This window comes from Triturus cristatus, chromosome 4_2 (assembly GCF_964204655.1).
Source record: "Triturus cristatus chromosome 4_2, aTriCri1.1, whole genome shotgun sequence".
Classification (NCBI taxonomy): Eukaryota; Metazoa; Chordata; class Amphibia; order Caudata; family Salamandridae; genus Triturus; species Triturus cristatus.
In genome coordinates, this window is record NC_140586.1 from 418,770,244 (window position 1) to 418,793,467 (window position 23,224).

Consider the following 23,224-nt stretch of genomic DNA (forward strand, 5'->3'; position numbering starts at 1 on the left):
AACAACTGCTTTTCACTACCAGTATATATAAAACTTAGAAAAACATGTCCTAATTTTTGAATACACTGCACTCTGCCCTCTGGGCTGCCTAGGGCCTACCCTAGGGGTTACTTATGTGTATTAAAAACAAAGGTGTGTGCCTGGGAAAAGGTTTATTTTGCCAGATCGAAATGGCAGTTTTAAGCTGCACACACAGGCTGCAATTGTAGTCCTTAGACATGCTTATGGGTTACTAAAGTGGGTGGCACAATAACTGCCAATGTTAAAAGGTTTTAAGGAGTGGGCACATACACTTTAGCAGTGGTTAGCAGTGGTAAAGTGGGCAGAGTCCTAAGGCCAGCAAATACAAGATCAGCAAAAAAGGATGCGGAAGGCAAAATGTTTGGGGGAAAACCGCCTCTACGGCTGACAAGTTTAACATGTTTGTATTTTACCTGTGCACAATTCCAGCTTTTTGTTTAGATATAGTTTTGTGTCATTTACATCTAGTGACCTCAACATATAAACAGGACAAATGATCAAAAAATACAAATCCTTCTTAATTTCACATTCCTCTTCTTAATCCCAGTCATGAGATCAAATTCATACCCAAACAGGAAACTATTTAAGTTAAAGAATCAACAATAATAATAGCTCCATGTTGGGCAATGACGCAGAGTAAAGACCGCTTGCAGGGCAAGAGGACTAACTAAATGGTGGAGACAAATCCGTGGTTGCCATGAAAGAGGGAGGTCAGGTGTAGAGAAAAGCTGGCTTTATGGTTGCAAGGTATTATGGGATACACCAATGTTTATCTTTCTCTGATCACCTTCCTGGGATTGGTAATGCCGGCAGGGGACATGAAAGCAATACAAATGGGGGTCTGCAATAGAACCACATTCTCATGCAATGTGAATGATCAGTGTGTACATACTTGACGACTGTCAGTCGGAAGGCAGTCATTTATAAGAGAGCTGCAGGGTACAGGAAAGTGTTGTTCCTGGTGGTGGTCATCATGTTTGTGAAATTGAGCAGGGCTTGACCTAGAAAGTGATCTTCCAAATGAATGTTTACTGAGGACAAATTCTCTTTCTTTTTTGACACTTGCCCATCCTTTCTACTGCCCATAAGAGGAACAAAAAGACGAGCCAGCCTTCTCTGTGTATCAAGAAGAAGAGTGAGGAAGATTATGTGGGGGGATTGCCAAATTCAAAAGATAAAGCAAGATGTTTCTTCATTGCCCCCTTCTGAGTTTACATAGAATCAAGATACAGACACCAAATGATAATCAATTGATGTAAAACATATCCATTAGGTCACATTATCCCTGTTTTTATCCCATGACTGGGAGCATATGGCTTGTTCTGCTGTGGATGATCAAAGGCTTTTGGACAAGCCGGTCATCAAACTGTATTAAACATCTAAAGAAGCCGGGATTCCATTATTTACAGAAGTGAAGGATGTTATTTTTTTTAATTATACAAAGCTAAAGATGATCACAACTGAATCCATTAAATGATCTGATGGGGGAAAGGCACTTCTACACTGCATTCGGGTGGATTTTCTCTCTGTTCGGCGTTCAGTCCCAACTGACGATGTCCATTCAAGGCCAAATGAACAAGCAAGTGATTCAAGGCTAAATGTTGCATATGAGGAGTCTCTGTTGCCACTTTTCCACGCTGATCTCCCAGCAATTGAAATAAGAGGGAATCAAATGCTTGCAACTGGTGCAAGTGTGGGAGGAATTCCTATATTAGTTAGCCTTCAATGACAGCCACGCTTCAGCTTTTAACCTAGAAGTTTGCATTTACACCAAGGGATATATCTGGCTAATGAATCAGTGAGCCTAAACAGGGCAGAAAGCATCACCCTTGAGATATTACTTTTAAGAAGGAAGCCTTTTGTGAAATCCAATTAGACAAAAACTTTGTAGGGTATCCAAGCAGAGCTAGCACATTGCAGCAGTACAGGAGAGCCATGAGGTCCTTCATGTTACTTTGAGATGAGTTCATTTAGCTTGTCTTCAGACAAATAGTATTCAGCTAGTTTGAGCCCAAATTAGGAGGTAAGCAATCATCTGCACTGATGGTCAGGACAGCTTGATTGCTGCCTCTATATGCAGAAATGGCAATTGCATTGAATATAAGTTTCCCACTTCAATATCATCCTTTGCCCTGATCCAAGAAGACGATGGAAGCCCGTTCATAATAATATTACGAATACGAGTGCACCATCAAGAAAGTAGCAAGGATTTTCTGGCCAGTGATTGACTAAAGAAAGCTTAACAGTTGTGATGAGCAATTATAAAAGACCACAGTGAGTTTTGCATTTATTGGAGCCATATTTAATAGAGATTCTGTTTTTCTGTATCAGACAGACAAGTGGCAGTGAAGCAGAGGAACAGCATGATCGATCTCTTTCAGGGACTGGCTATTGCTTCTGAGTCATGAGCCAGTGGATTCAATTTGGTCGAAGCAGATCAAGCACAAAATCAAGCTGTATAAAAACAGTATGGCAACTGGGAGGCCCAGCCTCCTAAAGAAAGTTAAGCGCACAAGAAACAGGCAAACAAGCTCTTTGGCCGCAATACAAAAATACAACATTAAGATTTGATACTCAATATACAACCTAGCCTGATCTGTCCTATGCATTAGCAATTAAATCCTCTTCAATGCAAACTAAGGCACATGACAGCTCATAGTACGAACCTACAAAAGACAATAGGGATTAGGCAAAAGTATTAGCAACAGCATTGCAAAGCTCAGTCAAGAGACTTCAAGGGGTTGGGAAGTGTTGGGCTAAATAACCCTTGGCAAATTAACGTCACATGGAAAATGTCTCTAAGAGTCCATTAAAAGGGCCAAGGGATTTGGGTTTTAGGAAATAGGACTTGGTTCAGGTCGGAGTCCAAAGGAGGGCTCTGGAAGAAACCAGAGGAAGTTCAATATAGAAGATCACCTTTAGGTCTTGAAAAAAGTCCAAAGTCATCTGCCCCTGAGCCCTCCTCCCCTCCCCCAGCGCCTTGAGACCCTCACTGGTGATTAGTGCGCTTCATAAATCCCTGATTGATTGAGACCAAAGCAATCAGTATATTATAATCCATGAAGTATGTTGTCAGCTCCACTTTAGGTACGTCATCAATAGAAATCCATTGTATTTGCTTCATAAGTTTGTATAGTTGCACATGGTGTTTAGAATGTAATATCATAAGAAAGTCACATACTGAACATGGGAGCATCGTCTCTGTCCCACACTCATGGGTAAAGACAACAATCCATTTTTACTACAGAGTTCTCATGTGCTCATCTTGGAATCTATTCCCGGCCATGTATCTGTTACTTGTTACAAGAAATTTATCAATTCAAATTAATAGCTGGTGAGAACTCCTGTAAAGAAGAGAAAGTCAGCAAAATGCAGAAATGCAATAGATTCTCATGGGACCACGAATCAGCCCTTTAATGTAAAACAGCTAACGTAACACCTTTAATCTATAATGCACGTTTACTCTGCATCCTAATAATTAATCTTATACGTTTATAATATTTATTTTAGTATGTTAGACCACTTAATCATATAGCAAGCATACAAATTTCATAACAGTAAGTATACTTAAGAACTATATTCATGAATATATACTTACAATAATACTAATGCATACATTGATGAAATGTTACCGTGCCTACATTGTCATTCTACTCATATAAGGATCATTTAGAGCCATGAACGACATTTCTAGCTGTCAGAGGCTACTTTGCACACATTTATAAATCAAGCGGAAAAACTTCACCAATGAAATTAAAGAATAGGTTTAAATTGGAAATAAACATTGCAAATGTCTCAATATTCAGTATGATATGCGTTATTTCTTATACATTCTTTTAGTAATAATAATCATACAAACGCATTAATTAATACATGTCAGTCACTTTATTAATCAACATTAGCTTTACTATTTTTATATAATTTTTAATGCATTTCTTTAATTGAAGAGGGTATGTATATGAACTAAACATTTAAAAGCATTCTAATAAACATTTTATGTGAGTAACCATACTCTATAATAAAGACTGCATCAGGAGTTTCAGGTGTACCATATGCACAAATCATAAAGACATGTATGGTATGTCAAGAATCTGTCATGTAAAGAGTCGGCAACTTTACGCTGCACCAACCATGTATGGCATGTAACTTCAGGGTGACTTGGGCAGACTGTGACTACCAACTCTCATAGCATAGTTGCATACTCAATTAACCCTTCCTTCAAGAACTTCAAAGATTGGTTCCCAATCTCAAGGACACATTGTGGTGGCAGTTCACCTCATCCACTTCGTTGCCAAGGTAGTCACTGAATTCTGCTTTGCAGAACATCCTTGTGACTGGTAGGTACCAGCAATCAGGGCGCTAAGATGAACATCAAACATCATGGAGGTACAGGGATACCGCTTCTGCGTATAGAGACAAATGGTGTCCAACTGGAAGGAGCGAAAAAGGAATTACTGCAAGCCTTGTGACCATTTTCCAGCATTAATAGGGAGAAGCCAGTACTTATCCTTATCAAGACAGACAACATGGTCACATAGTTACCCTTTGCTCTAGGAACGTGGGCCTGAACGAGTTGCAGCTCCCTCACCTAATGTATTATATGTACTTTTAAAGTGAATATTTCCGCTTTGGACATCGTCACGCTTAATAACATATGTTTATTGTTTCCCAACTCAATGGTACTCATTTTATCAACCACAGATTTGAACGTGTGGCCACTGTGGCAAATACATGTTTCTGGAGCAGATGCATGAGTTGACTGAGCCTCCAGACACCATTGACACCTGTTGGTTATCGAGAACCCTCAAGTAAAGAGACTGAGCACAATCTGTCTTTTATTCTTAGACCTCTCCTTGTATCTGGAGGCTTTTTAAAGGATATTCAGCAGATTCACAACTGTGGTCCTGGATCTTTTGCTTGTTGAGAGAATTGCCTACTACCTGGGTTTTGTGCAAGGATATATTGTCCTGGTACATGGGGGATGCATGCTCTCTGATGAGTTGGTAGGTGTTATGTCATGTGTCCGCTTGGGCCAGTGGCTTGCTCTGCAGGGTCAGCAAATGAGAAGGCCATACCAATAACAGCACAATCAAATGGACACTCACTCACACAAGTAGTATAGTGGTGCGGAACTGTCCAACACCGGGCACCGCAATTTTTTTTCTGCCTTCAGTCCATGACCTCAGGACACAACCACCTCTCACTACCAAGGCTGCGGGATCACCTAGGACACCCTTTGGCCTGCAACGCTACATTCCTCCCCATCATGGAAAGATAGAAGATAATAAATATCAGACCAATCAAAAGTTTAAAAACATATGTGGATAACTGCAGCTTTTGCATACGTAAACAAAAGGATATCAATTTCAGCATGCTGGAAAACTTGATAAGTCATTGGTGTTATGTGTCCATCACATAATTATGGAACCTCCAGGAAGGAGTGGGTTTACTGCGGAGATTGTAGCGAGGCAGTCCCAGCCGATGTTTGGCAAGTCTGGGTGTTGGGACTTTACTGGTGTCCACTGCAAGTTTTAGTTGCTCCTTACTACCTCCTCCTCGTTAGGACTGTAGTTTGTGACACATGTTCAGGAGACAAGTGGTTTGGCATCTCCGACCCTCCTCGATGAAAGGTCAGCGGCTCACCCTCCTCTACCGGGCCACCGGGGTTTTGGCATGGGTGGTCTGCTACAGTGTCCAATTCTTTCCATTCCCCCCTGACGTCAGATGGAAATGTTTGAAGCTGGAGGCATTATGGGTAACTGATTCCAAACCCCTCCTAGCTGACACCTTGTTGCCCTAGAACTGGGTGACCCACCACGGATGGAGTTCAAAGGGAGTTCGGAACTTACTTCTGGGGTGTTGGCCCTTTATTAGCAGCCAGTCTTCCACCTGCAGGTTGAAAAGTCTGGCCCATTGTTGTGGTGACATTTGCTGGTTGTGGTCCATCCATCAAGAGGGCACTTGAATGGCCAGCGTGGCAGCCTTAGTCCATGAAGAATGATGCAGGATCGCAACTTCAACCATCCGGCCAAAGCATAGGATGCTGGGTGCCACTCCAGTGGTGGTGTGGAGAGTTAGTCGGTAATCTTTGAGGAAGGTGTAAACTGACTTTTCGGCACACTGTTGCTCTGCTTGGGCAATGCAGTTGGGGTGTGGCTGTCCGGGCATGCAGAGATAGATAGTCGGAGGGATTGTGTGCTCCAGGCTTTTACTCCTCTGAAAACTGGTAGTCTTGTAGTTGAAGGATCCATTTTTCAATCCTGGAAGGAGTATTTGTTGAGGATCTTTTGAACAGCAGGATTCATTGTTTGTGATCGGTATTTGTGGTGAAGAGATGGCCATCTAAGTATAGGTGGAAGTGCTGGCAGCTCCAATGTATTGCAATCACTCCTTCTCAATATGGGAGTAGTGCTGCTCCGTGGGAGTCAGGGCTCACATGGCATAGGTGATAACAGCCCACTCTTCGCACTGCTGCCTTTGGGAAAGCACGGCCCCTATACCAGTGGGGCTGGCGTCCACCAACATTTCTGTGTCTCTGCTGTGGCTGTGAGGCAACTTACACGCCTGTCTGCTACTCCTCAGGTGATATAAATCTTCACCCTTGTGGAGCGGCTTTGTTGTGCAATTGTGGCTGTGAAGACTCCAGTAAGGGGGAAGCACATGGTGGTGACAAAGGCATACAATTTTTTGGTTGTGGGGTGAAGGGTCAGCGGGGTGAGCACTCGCTGGTGCAGCACCAGCGGCAATATGTTAATTGATGCTCCTGTGTCTATGAGAACCGTGACCGGTTGGCCTTTGATGTGTGATTTAGCAGCAGGGTGCTGTGTAGGCCTGTTTCTGGGCTGGGTCAACAGCATAGATCATGTGCCTGATGCCTTTTGAAGCATCGTCGTGCCTTTTTCACTGGGCCTTTTTGCATGGAGTAGAACAAAAGACTTTAGTGTAATAGATCATCTTTCCACATGGCAAGCACTTTTTTTCCTTCTCCTTGCAGTCTCTGATATGTAGAGTTGCGCCGCCGCACCATCGACAGGGCCTGTTGGTCGGGGTGTTCATATGGCGGACTTTCTTGCCATCAGGCGAGGCTTGCATAACTTGGTTGACAGTTTCTATCTTTATGAAGAGTTGTAGTGGTGCCTCCATTTGGGATACACATGACTTGAAGAGTTCTTTCGACCTGACCAGCGTGAAGATGTTCACCAGGGTTATACGGGGGACCTGAATTATTTTCTCTCGTAATTTCCGCTAAGAGCAGCCCTGGATGAACTGTGCCCTCATCTCATCATGTTCATCTGGGAGGGTATACGTGCTAGCAAATTCTCATAGCCGGGCGTAGAATTTGTCCATTGATTATTATGGTGTCTGCCGGGCCTGGCGGAGTAGGAACTGCTCATAGTTGGAGTTGGCTGTTCCTCAAAGTGCATCGCCATCTCTGCTTTGATGGTGGCATATGTGTAAGGAGGGGCTGCTTCACCTACGTTTTTGGAGAGTTTGTAGATGGCTTCACCTACCAGATGGAAGAGCACTTATCAGCGTCTGTCGGCTTCTAGCCCCACTGCTGCAAAATGCATTTCCTTTCTTTCTGCCGATGTCCTCAATTTTTCTGCTTGGGAGGACAGGGTGACGGTGATGAACAATGGTGGGGATAGATGCCAGGGGGGAGGCAGTTCTTTTCTCCCTGTGGGGCAGGGGCCAACTAAGGTGGAGTACAGGGTAAGTGTCTAGTGCTGCCGTGAAGTAACATGAGCCTTTACTGTAGGGGCAGCTGGCACGCTGGCTCCAACAATAATGACCAACTCAGCTGAGGCAGTGCTAACTTGGCAGGTGGTAGCCCTCCTTTTGGGTGTGTAGGTGCTGGCTATAGCCCTTGCTTCAAGGGCAGATTGGGCATTAGCAGCGACCATGATGGTTCGCTTGCCCCTGTAGGACTGGCCGACCTGTTATTGTTACTCCCTCCAACTCAGTACTGCTTTATAGAAAGGCACGAGGCTAGGCCTTTGCGTGGGCCAACACCGCCGTGTGGCGGGGGTGCAGGGCCAGATGGGGTTACAGGAGGCATGGCTTTGGAGCTGAGTGTCTCTGGCTTGTGGCTTTGAAGTGCTGTGCGGCTTCTGCTTGATGGAGCTGGTGGTATGAGGCTGGGGTGCGGCAGCATGTGGCTTGCCTCTGAGAGGTAATGGGGTCTTCCACACAGAAAAGGTGAGTGCGCGTAGCAAGGCAGCGCTGCAGGGGCCGGGTGTTCAGGCTGGGGTGCACAGTTTCTCATACCCAACTGTCATGTCCTATGGCTGCCTGGGTCAGGGACTTGCACGGAAGGACAGCAACTGAGTAGGCTGTCTCACTAACGGCGCAATCAAACAGACATTCATGCACACAAGTAGTATAATGGTGCGGAACTGCTCAGTACCTGGCTCCGACCTTTTTTGTATGCCTTCAGATCTCATGACCTCCCAGCACAACCATGCCTGACTACCAAGGCTAGGGGATCACCTGGTATACCCCTCGCCCTGCTACAATACAGTAGGAAGTCCTTCACTATTTCTTCCCCTCATTTCACCTGAATATGAGGATAAGAAGGCAGAGGTAGCTGTGTTCACACTTCTTTGTTCTGGAAAGGATGGTTTCTGTTTCTTTGTCAAATGGCAGTAGCACCTCTATGGTGGATATTCACTTCATCTGCCATGTGCAATGGGAAAGAAAACAAAGTATCTATGATCTGCAGCTATGTAACTAGAAATTGAGCCTGGAGGTCAGGCAGTAAAAGGTAATCTGCAGGGAACACACCTCGATGTCACAGCAGACAACATGCTATAGAACATGCTTCAATGTTGATGTGCATCAAAAAGGTTATCTCCTTTGGATTATTGTAGACTGCCTGTATTAACTATTTCTACAAGAAGCCTTTGTGAAGGTTCCTTCTGTGTCCTTTCTCTAATTAGGAGATGGGAAAGTTTGGTGGCTAGGTTGCTTTGCAGTGTTTCTAATTTCCATCTCTGTTGAGATCTTTGGTACCCATGTGAGATCTTCCTTCAATTCTGGAAGTTTACAGTTCATCCATTTGAAACTCTGGAATCAATTGAAATGACATTATGATCAATGATGTGTATTTTTTCAGTGCCCATTACTTCAGAATGTTGTTCTGTATTGTTTCTTTCCCTCTCCATCCTCCTCAATAGAAGCCAATTTGCATTGGCTCTTTGTGTGTTACATTGACAAATTCAGTACAAACAATCGAATAGTAGCATATAATGTTTGGGATTTCATTTGAGGGCAAAAAAGCTTTCACTGCTACTATCATTGGTTGAATAAGGTTCACTATTTCATAAGCCTATTCTTCAGCACTTGTATCTCTTCTACTTCTGTGGGTCTTGCATCTCTTGCTCCTTGGATCCAGGCTCAGTCTACAAGGAGGAGGATTGCATCCTTGACTGAGGTCCGAAAGCTCCTCTGTCAGGCATATTCAGGGGAAATCATTGGCAGTTCCCACCATGCTTGTTCAGCATTATATACTGAAGATGGAGAACACCAGAGTATCCAGGTTCAGTTCTTCACACAGGTATTCAGTTAACTTTTTTATTTAAACTGTTAAACACATTCATCAAATTTGTTTGCAGAATTTCAAGACTCGGGGTCTGATTTGGCCTGTGGATAAAGACACAAATTTGACGGGTTTGTGGCAGTCCTTTCGCCACCACTGTGGGAGATCATTTTGTGAACGGTAACCATGCCAAATGGTCCACCATGCCATGGCAGCTCAGCAGATCATCTGGAATTTTGTATTCTCCAAAGACAAATCCCCGAAGTGGGGCCTTGTTTTTGGAAAGTGAACAATGTTCTTGATGCGCTTGGAGGTTTCTCCCAATGGATAGAGATCAGTGATGATTTTTCCCTTTGGGACAGCCATAGAGTGTATATTGGCAATGGAGAAAGCAATTCAAATGGCTGACAAGCTGCTAGATGAAATACCTAACATAGAGCAGGCCACCGAAAGCCAAATCAGTCTCTGAATGCTTGCATTTGTCAATGGAAAGGGTGCCTCCGACAGCAGAGATGGTGGTTGGCTCTGCCACTGTAAAAGCAGCAGTTCCCTTTTCTCTGATAACACGGGGGTAGTAAGAGTTTGGTGGATGAGGCATCTGCCTGGTTATTGCAGTAGACAATTTACTGTCAACCTCTAAATTGAGCCTATTTGTTGCCTTATTACTTGGTATGCCACATGAGTAAAAAGTAAGTCAAGGAAGAGAGACCTAAGAAATTCATACCTGACTTCCAGGTAAGCTTTGTCACTTATAGTCCTATTCTTCCTGGCTATAGCCCCTATGCCCTGCCCTCCTTCCCGGAGTGTTGGGCATTTGGACTGAAAGGATCTTGGATAATATTCAGGTGACATCCCTGGAGGAAATGCTTGAAGCAGTAAAGTTTCCAATCCAAAATGTGGACTCCACCTCATGAGTACGGAATGTGAAGAAGAAGACTAGTGCAGCGCTAATTACAACGAGTAATCTAGTCATAATGTGTTTGTTGGATGTGTCCATCATTTGGAATCTGTAGGAAAATGCCTTGGTTTGCAGACTACAGAAATAGACTAGTTCATGGTTTTATATTTTTGGATGAACTTACCTTTTCACAGAGGTTTTCTCTCGTGCTACTTTTTCAACTTGAAGCTTTTCTTTTTCCTTCTCAATACGCCCTTCCCAAAGGGCCTTAATGTTTGTAAAAGTCCCAAAACACACCGTGACTCCTCTCATGGTGCTTTCATGTGGCAGTGTGCCTTGTCAAGGGCGTTTCCATGTCAATCTCCAGTCATTTTAAGGCGCTGATCTGCATCAACAAAAGAGAGATAAGCTAATGAACACATTCACCTGAACAACCTATAATGATGTTCATTTCTCAAAGTAGTGGGATAGAAGCAAGAAAATTAAAAAGCAAAGAAGAAGAAACAAAGAGACAGCACATATAGGTACATTATATATTCGCAGGAACTTGAATGACAGTTTTTCAATTTCTGGAAACAAAAATAGGCCAATAACCAAGGTGATGTTCCCTTGCCTCAGTACTTCTGTCAGATATGTTGCTGTTGCTTTAGAAACCCCCACAGGCAGTAGGTGTGGTCTGCAAGCTGATAAGCTATACCATAGAATATTTTATGTCCCCTCCTTGAACTTTTCTCCGGATTCCCTTTATTCTCTATTTTCCGTAAGTCACTGCAGGCTGGACAGATCAACAAAAACTGTCTTAAGTTCTCAATTTTTCATCACAACTGAGATTTTCAGAGTTTGGCCAGTTTTTGCACCTAAAATCAGCACCCTGCGGTAGGATTAAGGTTATTTGCCACAGTCAAGATGTGACACAAAGTCATCTTATTGACCTGTCTGAATTTCTTTACCTGCCTTTGATTTTCAAGACTTTGTTGTCACTTCTTCAGTTTGTTCAGTGGGATTGCACAGATGCTTGATTTTACAGCATTACCAATTGTCAGAGATTCTGTATATCAGGAATAGCAATACAAAATATTGAATGGTTACAATATCGTAACCAGAATATCGAGGGAAATAATATAACATGGTAAGTTTGTATACATTTTCTATACCTAACTCCCCATTTACATGCATTGGTGTTATATATATCTTCAAGGTAAACAGATGTGGAGTTAATAGTAAATCCTTAACTCCCTCTGGCCACTTACCTGTTTGATATCTTGTCCCTTAATATTCTTGTAACGATATTGTGACCTTTCTATATTTTGTCCTCGATATCTTTATCCCAATATTGTGACTTTTTGATATTTTGTCCCTTGATATTCTGGTCACGATATTCTGACCTTTAGATATTTTGTCCTCGATATTCCCTACCATAATTTGATAGATAGGCTATCCTGTTTTAGATTTAAACCTATAATAACTGATAAAACCCCACCAAAAGGAAAATAGCCCTCACCAGTGTAAACATATAAACACTGAAAAAACACCTGCACAACTACAAACTAAATGCCATTCAAAGAAAGGAAAAGGAGAGTGAATGTGATTTCAATTTCTTCCTGAAGGGGCCAATATAATGTAACTTTGTTATACATGGTAACAGCAAGAAAGACGAGACTAACATTCTTCTGCTCGAAATTTGTTGTTTATCGAGGTGTCAGGGCGCACCGTCCTGGCGTACACTGACAGCATTTAGTGGGAGTCTGTAAGAGAAAAGCACTCCGGGGCAGCAACAACTCTGATTCCCATTATCCCTCACTTTCCTGACGTATCACGCGGTCTTGAGCGTGCCATCAGGAAACTAGGATATATCAGGGTGACGCATCCACCGAACTGCTGATTATTTTGTTTTTTCCTGTGGCTGCAGATACTCACGTGGAGGTCGAGGTCGGGTAAGGATGCTTGTGGCACCAACGTTTGTTCTTTCCGGAATGCTTATGAATGTGTTGGGGTTTTCGTTCAAATTCCTGATTTTTTTCTCCCGATGGCGAGACCGGCAGAGTCTGCGGTCTCATGCGAGGGAGATTGTTACTAAAATACATTTTGTTCAGCCAACGCTTCTTTCGCCCTCGCTCTCACGTGGAAGAGTAAGGATGTGCTTCTATCTCCTCCGTTGTCAAGTCTTAGTTCAGATGACTCATGCAGAGGAGATTTTCATTGTACAGTAAATTAAAACCTGCGGGAGGAACTGAATTCCCATATTTGATTGTGAGTGGTTATTGGAAGAGAGCTTTGCGGGCTTGGACAAAGTAACAGCCTAAAGAACTCTTCGTACTCTCATACCTAGAGTTTGTGGAGGGAAGGAACTCCCAATCGTGATCAGTGTTACTTTTGTATTCGTAAAAGTTCATCACAGTCTGGGAACTTTTACTGTGATCTATTCGAATGACTCTGATGTCTAGATGTTCCAGGAGTTACTCCTAGAGAAAAGATATTAAGCAATGGCATTTCTCTTTTGTGTTCTTATATGTGCCTTACAGGGGAGGTCGGTAGGGGGTGATCTGGAAGTCAGTCGCTTTGTGCACCTTTGATTCCTTCCAACATGACGAACTGGGTAGGTGTGGTGGTCTAGGAGTTTCTTACTGTTCATAGGACTTGGGACTAACTTATAAAAGTATTTAATTATACTTTCCATGTTGTTGTTTCTTGTTACACTGTCTATATACCATCTATTATCATTGCAGAAGGCAAGCAATAATAAAAGCAAAACATTCCATAAACCCTGGAAAAACACTGTTTCTGTTGTTTTTAATGGCGCAAAAATGTGTAACCACTGTTTTTTTAGGTATTGAAAACACTGCTAAAACCCCACCAGAATTTACAAAAACATAGAAACTGAAAACAGGAAAGCCTACTGATAGGCAAGCCCACTTCAATGTTGTTTTTCTATTGAGACGTGGTTCTTCGATGCCATGTCCACTAGACTGTAATCTACTCGGGTGCTCCTTGTATGCGAATATCTCAATGGAGGTCTTCTTACATGGTTGGATATCAGTTAGTAAGAGGAACATTCTTTCTAAGTAAGATCATTGAAATACTGACAGATGTTTCTTTGTGTTTTCTAGCCTCCGCGTTTTGATAGCGTAGGTGACTCTTCAAGCCATTTGGACAGCATTATTGTGTAAGCTTGGGCTGGGATTGGGTTGGCAAATATTTTCACAAATCTCTCAATTGCTGGTTTCAGACAAATGAGATGTGGTCATTCAAGGTTTTCTGAGATCATATCACCAATATACTAAAAAAAATGTATTTGCAATTCTGTGTTTCCCCGCTAGGATGAAGTAAACTGCTGTTTCCAATGCCATCTTCCACCAAAAGATCATCATTTTTGGGGTGGGGGTACATTTTGGTGTTGTTATTGTTGGAGAACAGTTTTGCTGCTTTCACTTGGGCTCCCAATGCATTTGGAGTCCCAGTCAATGAGATGGAATCACTGGAGTAGAGCTGAATCAGAGTACCAAGGGTGTCCACCTTTGGTTCATTTGTAGATTCCATCAGGACCTTGGCATACGTATTGTTTATCTACAGGGAGAATAACACAGGTGCCAAAAGGCAACCCTTGTTCACATCTTTGTGGCTTTTGAAACCATTATTCAAGTTACCCTGTTGGTTAAGATATACTAGTGCTTCAGTGTAAGAGTACAAAAACAACAGTTGATGGACAGAATGCAGAACAAGGTCATACATTCACCCCAGTACAGAGATCTGGGCCTAAATCCATAGGTTTTTTGCTCACCATGCAATTCCAGTTTGAACCCAGCCATATGCAAATCAGTCTTGACCCTGTGCCTCATGGGAACAGTTGGCAGGGTATGCCCAGACGTGGGGCCCTTGCTCACTTTGCCACTGGATTCAAGCTAGCCTGGCTGATGACGGTTGATTAGCCAGAAACCGGACCCAGGATGCTTGTTTCCGGTCAAGGGAAGGCATGGCTTGGCAGTTCAGGCTGGACTGTTCCCATGAGGCACAAGGTCAGACTGATTTGCATATGGACATGTCTGAACTGGGGTGGCGGAGTGAGCTAAAGAATGATGATGGATTAAACCCAGATCTGTGACTGGGGGTGAGTGTCTGAAAAGTGTCAGCGCTCCGTCCATCATCTCTTTGTGTTTGCTTTGTTCGCCCTAAGTTGGCAGGGTATGCCCAGACGTGGGTCCATTGCTTACTTTGCCACTGGATTCAAGCTAGCCTGGCTGGTGACGGCTGATTAACCAGAAACCGGTCCCAGGATGCATGTTTCCGGTCCAGTGAAGACATGGCTTGGCAGTTCGGGCTGGACTGTTCCTATGAGGCACGGGGTCAGACTGATTTGCATATGGCCATGTCTGAACTGGGGTGGCGGAGTGAGCTAAAGAATAATGATGGATTAAACCCAGATGTGTGACTGGGGGTGAGTGTCAGCGCTCCGTCCATCATCTCCTTGTGTTTGCTCAGTGTGAGAGTACAGCTCAGACACAACCGAAGGAAATTTCTCATTCATGTCTATGTCATTTAATTTCATCCACAGTTTCCCTATAAGACTAGATGAAATGTGGATGACAAGAACAATAACACCACGTATAGGCTGGTGTATAGAGAGTTTTGTACTTGTGGTTCATGTAGAAATGCACTAAGGCGTGGGCCACCTTGATTAGTCCAGCTCTTACTCTATCTTGTACTTGATTCCGAATCACCTGGTTTGCAATTCTTTGAGGAACACACCTGAAAAGATGCTACAATCAATATCTACAAGGTGAATAAAGTGGATGATAGGAGCAACCTCATGTAAAGGTTTTCAAAGATGTGCCAACCAGCTAATTACAAAACATAAGTACACTCTGCAATACTATAATATGTTATGAGGATATTATAAGTCAAAGCAGAATCCGATAATGAAATATAGTGGAATACGGCCAAGTTCCCTCCTAAGAACATGGAAACTATGTCTTACAATGTCTTTTTTATGAATCTTGGATGGCCAAGACCCTGGCAAAGTACAAATTAGAGGCGCGGAGGGAGAGGAGATGGATAGTGCTATCCTGAGTGGGTTGTGTCCAAGAGTGGAAGTCCCAGTCGGCGATCTTGTTAAGTCCCAACCAAGGGTGGCTAGAGACTGTGGTCAGGATGATGTTTTTTCTGCTATAGATGACCCATGAGACTGAATGAGAAGGCACCATATGTGCAGTATGCAACAGAGAGTGAGTACCCTGCCTGCCAGTTTTGCTGCATCCCAGCCAAGAGGTTATAAAGGTGGAATTTTTTTAAGGTTTCAGTTTTGTAAAAATAAGATGCAGAAAGCATGATCCGGAACAACGCACCAGAGGGAACTTGGCATAGGCTGGAAGAGAAGGCAAGATAGTGGGCAGGGTAGCCGGGAACTAGTGCAATGGGGTGGGAGCAAGCCAAATGCATTGCTGCTTCGGGGGATTTTCGAGCTAAGGGTATCTGCAATGTGTTTCTATTTCTAAGGCCAATATAGTGAAAGGTGTCTGGGCATAAGGGTATGCTAGAGAGGAGGTTTATGGTTACTATTGTGGCGGTTCTGACATTTTAAGGAAACTTTTGAAGTTAATGACTGGGGTGCATTTCTGTTTTGTGCACATCAGGGTGCACGTGAAGGCAAAGTGAAAGTAGTTTTGGAGGAAGGTTTGCATGGCTATAGGTCATTAGACTTTTATTGGCGATCTTTACTAGCACTCTGTTGTTTAGAAAGCCAGTGCCTGGTCAGGCAGATTTGAACTCCTAGTGACATTACACATGGACTAGCAATATTGACTGTCCCGCTATCATGCTGTAGTTGCCGTGTAATGCAGGCTTATCGTGGACACTGATCTTCCAATGTTATGCCGCAAACATGTTTGATACTCAGTACCTGCTGTGCTTCACCAAAGAGCTCATGAAAACTACGTGTCTGGGGCTAAGAAAATGGAACATTGGAAGAGATTAATAGTTATCAAGCTAAGTAAAAAAGTATTGGTAGAAGTTAAAAGTTATCAAGCTTTGCTTCATTGGAAGAACTGCAACTTTGCATAGACGGATCACATTGACCAAAACACACTGCGAGGACTACTGAATCGAGTCTCACTTGAAACCTATAGCGTAATGCTACTGGTGGGTGCCAGTCCTGTTTTGAGTGTAGTCACAGGGAGGTTATTGTTACAATAGATTTAATTGTTGACCTAGGGTTGGTTAGTGACTAAAAACAAGTAGGTGAAATATAAGCGTTGATCTGGGACTACAATTGACATTGTCAAAAGACTAGAGCTATTAACAGTTTCTCGATATCGCTGTAGTTTTTAAATGTTTTCTTGCTTTGCACAAAGAGTGGTCAAACTCTGCACCCATCAAGCAGAAGAAGGCTGCACCATGCTGGGAGGTTGGAGGCACACTGAACAATGAAAGTTGAATCCTAAAAATGGAGCACACTCAAAAACTACACCAGAGGTGGAATTGCAGTTTTCACATTCCAATGTGGCTTGAGGGCTACCTTAACTTTCTCAAGTAAAAATAAACTAGTTTCTTCATCAAAGTGATAAAAAGCGATCACTTCCTCGTTGAACAAGCCAAATAGAGTCTCACAAGGATGTTAAGGGTGCTCCTTTCGACTGTGGGGATGCGCCAACAGCCTTGTGATTTTCGCCAGTTTACTCACCTGTTTGCCCATTGCCGTGAGGGGAATGGCTAACGGAACTATTAGCAGCCCTTTCTGCACTTTCCATCCCGCCGTGAGGGGAACGGCTTGCCAGAACTACTCATCCCGGCGGCCAGTGCTCACCCCAGGCGCGTGCCATTGACGTCAGCAGGCAGCGCCGGGGGAGCATAAAGCCGCGCCTGGTGCTCCGCAGCGCGGGACGCGCCAACAGCCTTGTGATTTTCGCCAGTTTACTCACCTGTTTGCCTATTGCCGTGAGGGGAACGGCTAATGGAACTATTAGCAGCCCTTTCTGCACTTTCCATCCCGCCGTGAGGGGAACGGCTTGCCAGAACTACTCATCCCGGCGGCCAGTGCTCACCCCAGGCGCGTGCCATTGACGTCAGCAGGCAGCGCCGGGGGAGCATAAAGCCGCGCCTGGTGCTCCGCAGCGCGGGACGCGCCAACAGCCTGGTGATTTTCGCCAGTTTACTCACCTGTTTGCCCATTGCCGTGAGGGGAATGGCTAACGGAACTATTAGCAGCCCTTTCTGCACTTTCCATCCCGCCGTGAGGGGAACGGCTTGCCAGAACTACTCATCCCGGCGGCCAGTGCTCACCCCAGGCGCGTGCCATTGACGTCAGCAGGCAGCGCCGGGGGAGCATAAAGCCGCGCCTGGTGCTCCGCAGCACGGGTCGCGCCAACAGCCTTGTGATTTTCGCCAGTTTACTCACCTGTTTGCCCATTGCCGTGAGGGGAACGGCTAACGGAACTATTAGCAGCCCTTTCTGCACTTTCCATCCCGCCGTGAGGGGAACGACTTGCCAGAACTACTCATCCCGGCGGCCAGTGCTCACCCCAGGCGCGTGCCATTGACGTCAGCAGGCAGCGCCGGGGGAGCATAAAGCCGTGCCTGGTGCTCCGCAGCGCGGGTCGCGCCAACAGCCTTGTGATTTTCGCCAGTTTACTCACCTGTTTGCCCATTGCCGTGAGGGGAACGGCTAACGGAACTATTAGCAGCCCTTTCTGCACTTTCCATCCCGCCGTGAGGGGAACGGCTTGCCAGAACTACTCATCCCGGCGGCCAGTGCTCACCCCAGTCGCGTGCCATTGACGTCAGCTGGCAGCGCCGGGGGAGCATAAAGCCGCGCCTGGTGCTCCGCAGCGCGGGGCGCACGCGGGCGGCGCGCGGGCGAAGCCCGGGCAAAGGGCGGGCTCTCTTAGGCCCTCAGAGGCCGATTGAGGCTGGGCTGGGACCACCCCCTTTATTCTGAGCCTGAGGACGCCATCTGCTGTTCCAAAGCTGACTATTTGGGCCTGGTATTGTAGTGTTTAACTATTGAATTGTGAGACTAAGTGGTTGGTTGTTGTCCCACGGTTCTCTTACCTCATACCGCCTCTGTTGAAAAATGAACACTAAATCAAGTAAAAGAACTGCGGGGCTGGGGACTTTAGATAGTTATCTGAAACACGCTGAATCTGCCATAGTTAAAGAAATTGCCTCGGTGGAACGAAGATTGTCTCTAGAACCAACTAGGCAAACTTTGTCTCTTACCCCTCCAACAAATATTGTTGTTAGTGATGTACTCCCTGACGCTGTTCATCCTAGCACATCTCAAAATGGGTTAGGCATTAAGGGTACCCCCATTGTTATACCCGCAATGTCACCCAAACCGAGTTCCGCTCCTTCCCCTGTGGCCATCAGAACAAGACAGTCAAGAGCTAGTTCAAACCTAATACTAAATGGGGGTAAAACTATTTCAGGCAAAAGAAAGGCTAAAAATAACCCCCTGGGAAATCGAAAACAGGCGAAAATTTCGAGAATTAGTAATTCTGCTTCCGGGTTGGCCCAGGGTAAAACTAGTGTTCTTGAGTTAGTTCGAGAGACAACGTGCGAGGGATCAAATGACAGTATGATCCGGGGTCCTGAGATTGTCACTGAAAGTCTGGGGCTAGAACTAGCGACAATTCTCGATGCCCGCCTTAAGTTATTTACCGTACCTCTAATGGCCACCTTGAAGCGAATAGAGGATCGCATCACCAAAATTGAGTCACATCTTAACATGAAGGACTTAAATGTTGAGCCAAGCACCTCGGTAGTTGACTCACTAAATGTATGTACAACTACAGTTGATAATTTGCTGGACTCTATGATTACTACACATCAACAACCTGTATTACCCTGCACCACCTCGGGTATAGGTTCTAATATTATACCCAGACCACCAAATGTTGCAGAAATAGCTCGGGGTAAAGATACACGCATACAGGATACAAGGGGAAGGGCTTCTTCTCCAGCTCGGCCCCTCGGGAGAGACCCGTCATTACATTTACCTGCAGAGGCTTGCCCCTACTCAATCATCTTAGCCAATGTTCCTAAGCTGGTGGATGGGAACATGGGAACCGGGAGGATTGGACCTCTCTAAAAAATAAGGCCCTCCACTATCTATCGAATAAAACAGTTCTGGGGCAACACTTACATAGTAATTTTCTGATGATAAGAAGAGTAGCGTGGGTGGGTAAGACCAATAAGTGTCTTGACGGTGATTGCATTGTCATAAGTTTCAGATCCCCCAGGTTGGTTGAGGACATCTTGAGGCAGGCTGGTTCAGTTAGAATTCACCATGAGTATGTTAATGTCCTTCCTCTGGGTTTTTTTATCCCCCAGACTTTATTAGGAGGATGTACAATGACTATCCAAAGAGTTGTGCTCCTCATGACTATGCTGTCCCTGTCTCAAATAGATATTCTGCTCTCTCCACCTTAGATGAAAATGAGTGACTAGGGCCACAAGAAGCAACTACTGTCCCTGAAATTCGGCTTGTGGTTCCCGATGTAGTGATACCGGTAACCAATGGCCCTGTTCATGGTCCCTTGGGCCCCTCAACCAAGCTGGTCACCTGGAACATAGCTGGCTTAAGAAACAAAATAGACGACCCAGCCTGGAGAGTTCTTATATGTTCTGGAGAAGTGATTTGTTTTCAAGAAACCTGGGATACTGATAACACTCTGTCCTTAGATGGCTATACCAGCTTTTATGTGCCTGCGGTTCCATCTAATATGGGGAGGGCTAAGGGAGGGTTGGTCACTATGATTTCAGCAAGCATTTCTGGCTCATTGACTCAACTTGACACTGGTTCATGTAACTGTCTGGCAGTTCAAATCTCCCCGAATGGGGGTAGTGATGATTTTTTAATTGTTAATTTTTATAACTCTTATTATAGAGACGCCGCGGTTGAACATCTCACCGCATTAAATCGCTTTCTGGTAAAATTTAAGGAGGATAACGAGAATAATTGTTTCATCATTATCATGGGTGATTTTAATATTCACAGATGCCCAGAAAATTGTTCATTGGCAGATCCCCTAGGGCCAACAGAGTCTAGGGAGGTGCACTTTGAGCACACACCACAGGGTGACCTTCTGGAAATTATCCTTGCTGACCATGGCCTGATACTCCCACCTAAGGTGGATGAGAACATTCCCACGTTTAAAGGGAACTGCAAGCATTCTGTGATCGATTACATCTTTGTCAGCACAGCACTGGGGGACAGGATCAATGGATATTTAGCAGTTTGGACACATTTTAGTGACCATAATCCTGTGGCACTCATTTTGTCTCACTCTCTTTTAAAATCTGTTATAACCCATGATAAAATGGACAAATTCAACATCCATCCCACAGACCAGGGCCGCAGGATTAGATGGAATAAAGTTATTCCCAATGATTTCTTTGCCAACTTACATAGGAAGGTTGGCCCAGAGTTGATTATGTGCCTTGACCTAGAAGCAGGGAACGTGGAAGTACTAGAGGCGTACTCTGCCATCTGCTCTCAGATCTCAGCAGATCTTCGGTGTCCTGCTAAAACAATGGATAAGGCTGAATGGGGATGGTTTGATAAAAATTGTTCACTGGCTAATAGAAAGTTGAGGGCGGCCCTGAGCTGCAAACCAGTGAATCGGTCCACTGTAGCCCAGCTAAGGAAAGAATATAATAAAACTCTGGAAATAAGGAAAAAGGAGATCAGGGAGGATGCGTGGGAAGAATTATCTTCCGTTGACGTCCTTCGAAATAGTGCGAAGTTCTGGTCCGTGGTTAATAAACCTTTTTTTCGTGACCCCTGCAACGACCAATTAGATTGCGGTATTGGGGAACACCAGTAGCGCTCTCATTTTAAGTCAGTCTATGAAGTGGGTACAAATGGAGGGTTGGATTCCCCCCTTTCCACTTTGAATCGATATACTTTATCGGTTACCAAGGGCGAGGTGGCTGACGCCATCGGTAAGATGACGAGCAATAAGGCTCCAGGTCCCGATGGCGTCCCATCGGACCTTTTTAAATCAGATATTGAGACTTGGTCCATAGTTCTAATGAATATTTTTAATAGGGTCTGTGTCGCAGGCATTCCGGACACTTGGTCCGAGTCTGTGATCATACCCATTTTTAAAAAGGGTAATCAAGGGGACCCTAGTTGTTACCGCCCTATCTCCCTTATTGATTCCGCTGTAAAAGTCCTGGGGCGAGTAGTCTTGGGTAAAATTACAGAATGGTTGGATGATACTAACACCCTTTCTTGTTTACAATACGGGTTCCGAAAGGAACGGGGCACAATAGATCAAAGCCTAAATCTTCACCTATTAATAGGTAAATATTCCTTAGCCAAGAAAGGGACGTTATATCTTGCCTTTATGGACCTATCATCGGCTTTCGACCGAGTGAATCGATCGAAATTGTGGGAACTTCTTCTCAAGTGTGGCGTTGATGAAAATATTGTCTATTTTTTAGCAGATCTACATAGAGACCTCTCTGCCACCGTTAGATTCGACCGTTTGGGTAACTGTACTGGCAAGATCGGAATCTCCAATGGTGTTAGGCAGGGCTGCATTTTAGCTCCCTTGCTTTTTACACTTTATATTAACGACCTAGCCCCTGTATTAACTGAGTCATGTAAGGATATTCCCAGGGCAGGGAAGCATTCCATTCCTGCATTATTATATGCAGATGATGCCGCGTTGTTAGCGCGTACGGCAGTAGGGCTGCAAAGTCCTTTAGATACATTCGCTGATTTTATGAAAAGACTTGATTTAAGCGTGAATTTCGCTAAATCCCATGTTATGACTGTAGGTCGCAAACCCAAGATAGCTAAGACTATGCTTTGTGAGGGTCATGTCCTATTCAAAATCACCAGCTTCCCATATCTGGGTTCATTTTTGATGATAAGTCCACATGGGCCCCTCAATTAGCAGCAAAACGCAATGTCTTTGCCAGGTCAATTTTAGGTGTCCTGGATTTTGCTCGCAAACTGGGGGTGAAGCCTCTGCAGGCTATACTGAATATTTATGCAGCCAAATGTATTTCCATAGCCATGTATGGGGCGGACCTGTGGGGAATTAAAAATGTAAAGGATCTTCAGGTGGTAGAGGATAAGTTTCTTAAATCCATCCTTTCACTTCCCCAGGCAACCGCCAGCTATATTGTCCATCAAGAATGTGGGGTTGATTACTTAATAGATCGGATAGCATTAGCCCCTTTATTAAAATGGCTATCAATCTGGATAAATACGGCACTTGAGTTAAACCGTGAAATTATAAAAGACTGTTTATCTCTTGAGCACGGCAAAGCTCTCCCCTGGTTGAGCTATATTAAGAATTTAACTATTGAACTAGGCCGCCCAGAATTATTTGACAACCCTAATAATTTGATAAAGGGGGACATAAAATGGGTGAAAGACACTCACAAGCTTCGGACAACCTTAGCCAGAGAAGAAATGGAGTTAGCTAAACCTACAGTAAAGGCCCATCAGCTAATCATTACCTCTAATAGCATTGAACCATACCTGTCTATAGTGAACAACATGAATCATCGCTTTTTATTGACCAGGTTTAGACTGAACAAATACCATCTTTTGCTCACTGAATCGGTAGGGTGGATGAAGGACAGGGACTTGGAGATCTGTTCTTGTGACAGATTCTCCCTTAAGGACACTGCCCATTTTCTCTTTTTTTGTAAACATCTGTCCCCCCTTCGCAAAAAGTTTATCATCCCCCTTATCAAAAATAAAGGATTTAGACAAGTCAAACCTGCTCTTTTGTATCTCCAGCTGCTAAGCACAA

At 44.3% G+C, this 23,224-nt stretch overlaps 1 protein-coding gene across 2 annotated transcripts in view; it reads right to left on the minus strand.

Annotated features, from left to right (window-relative positions):
• LRRC39 (leucine rich repeat containing 39) overlaps positions 1-23,224 on the minus strand; it is a 191,771-nt gene that overhangs the window by 165,410 nt on the left and 3,137 nt on the right. For both annotated transcript variants that reach the window (XM_085601891.1, XM_085601890.1), the window contains exon 2: positions 10,642-10,842. In XM_085601891.1, coding sequence (XP_085458017.1) covers positions 10,642-10,769 — 128 coding nt within the window. In that variant the 5' untranslated portion in view covers positions 10,770-10,842. The remainder of the gene's footprint in view (positions 1-10,641; positions 10,843-23,224) is intronic.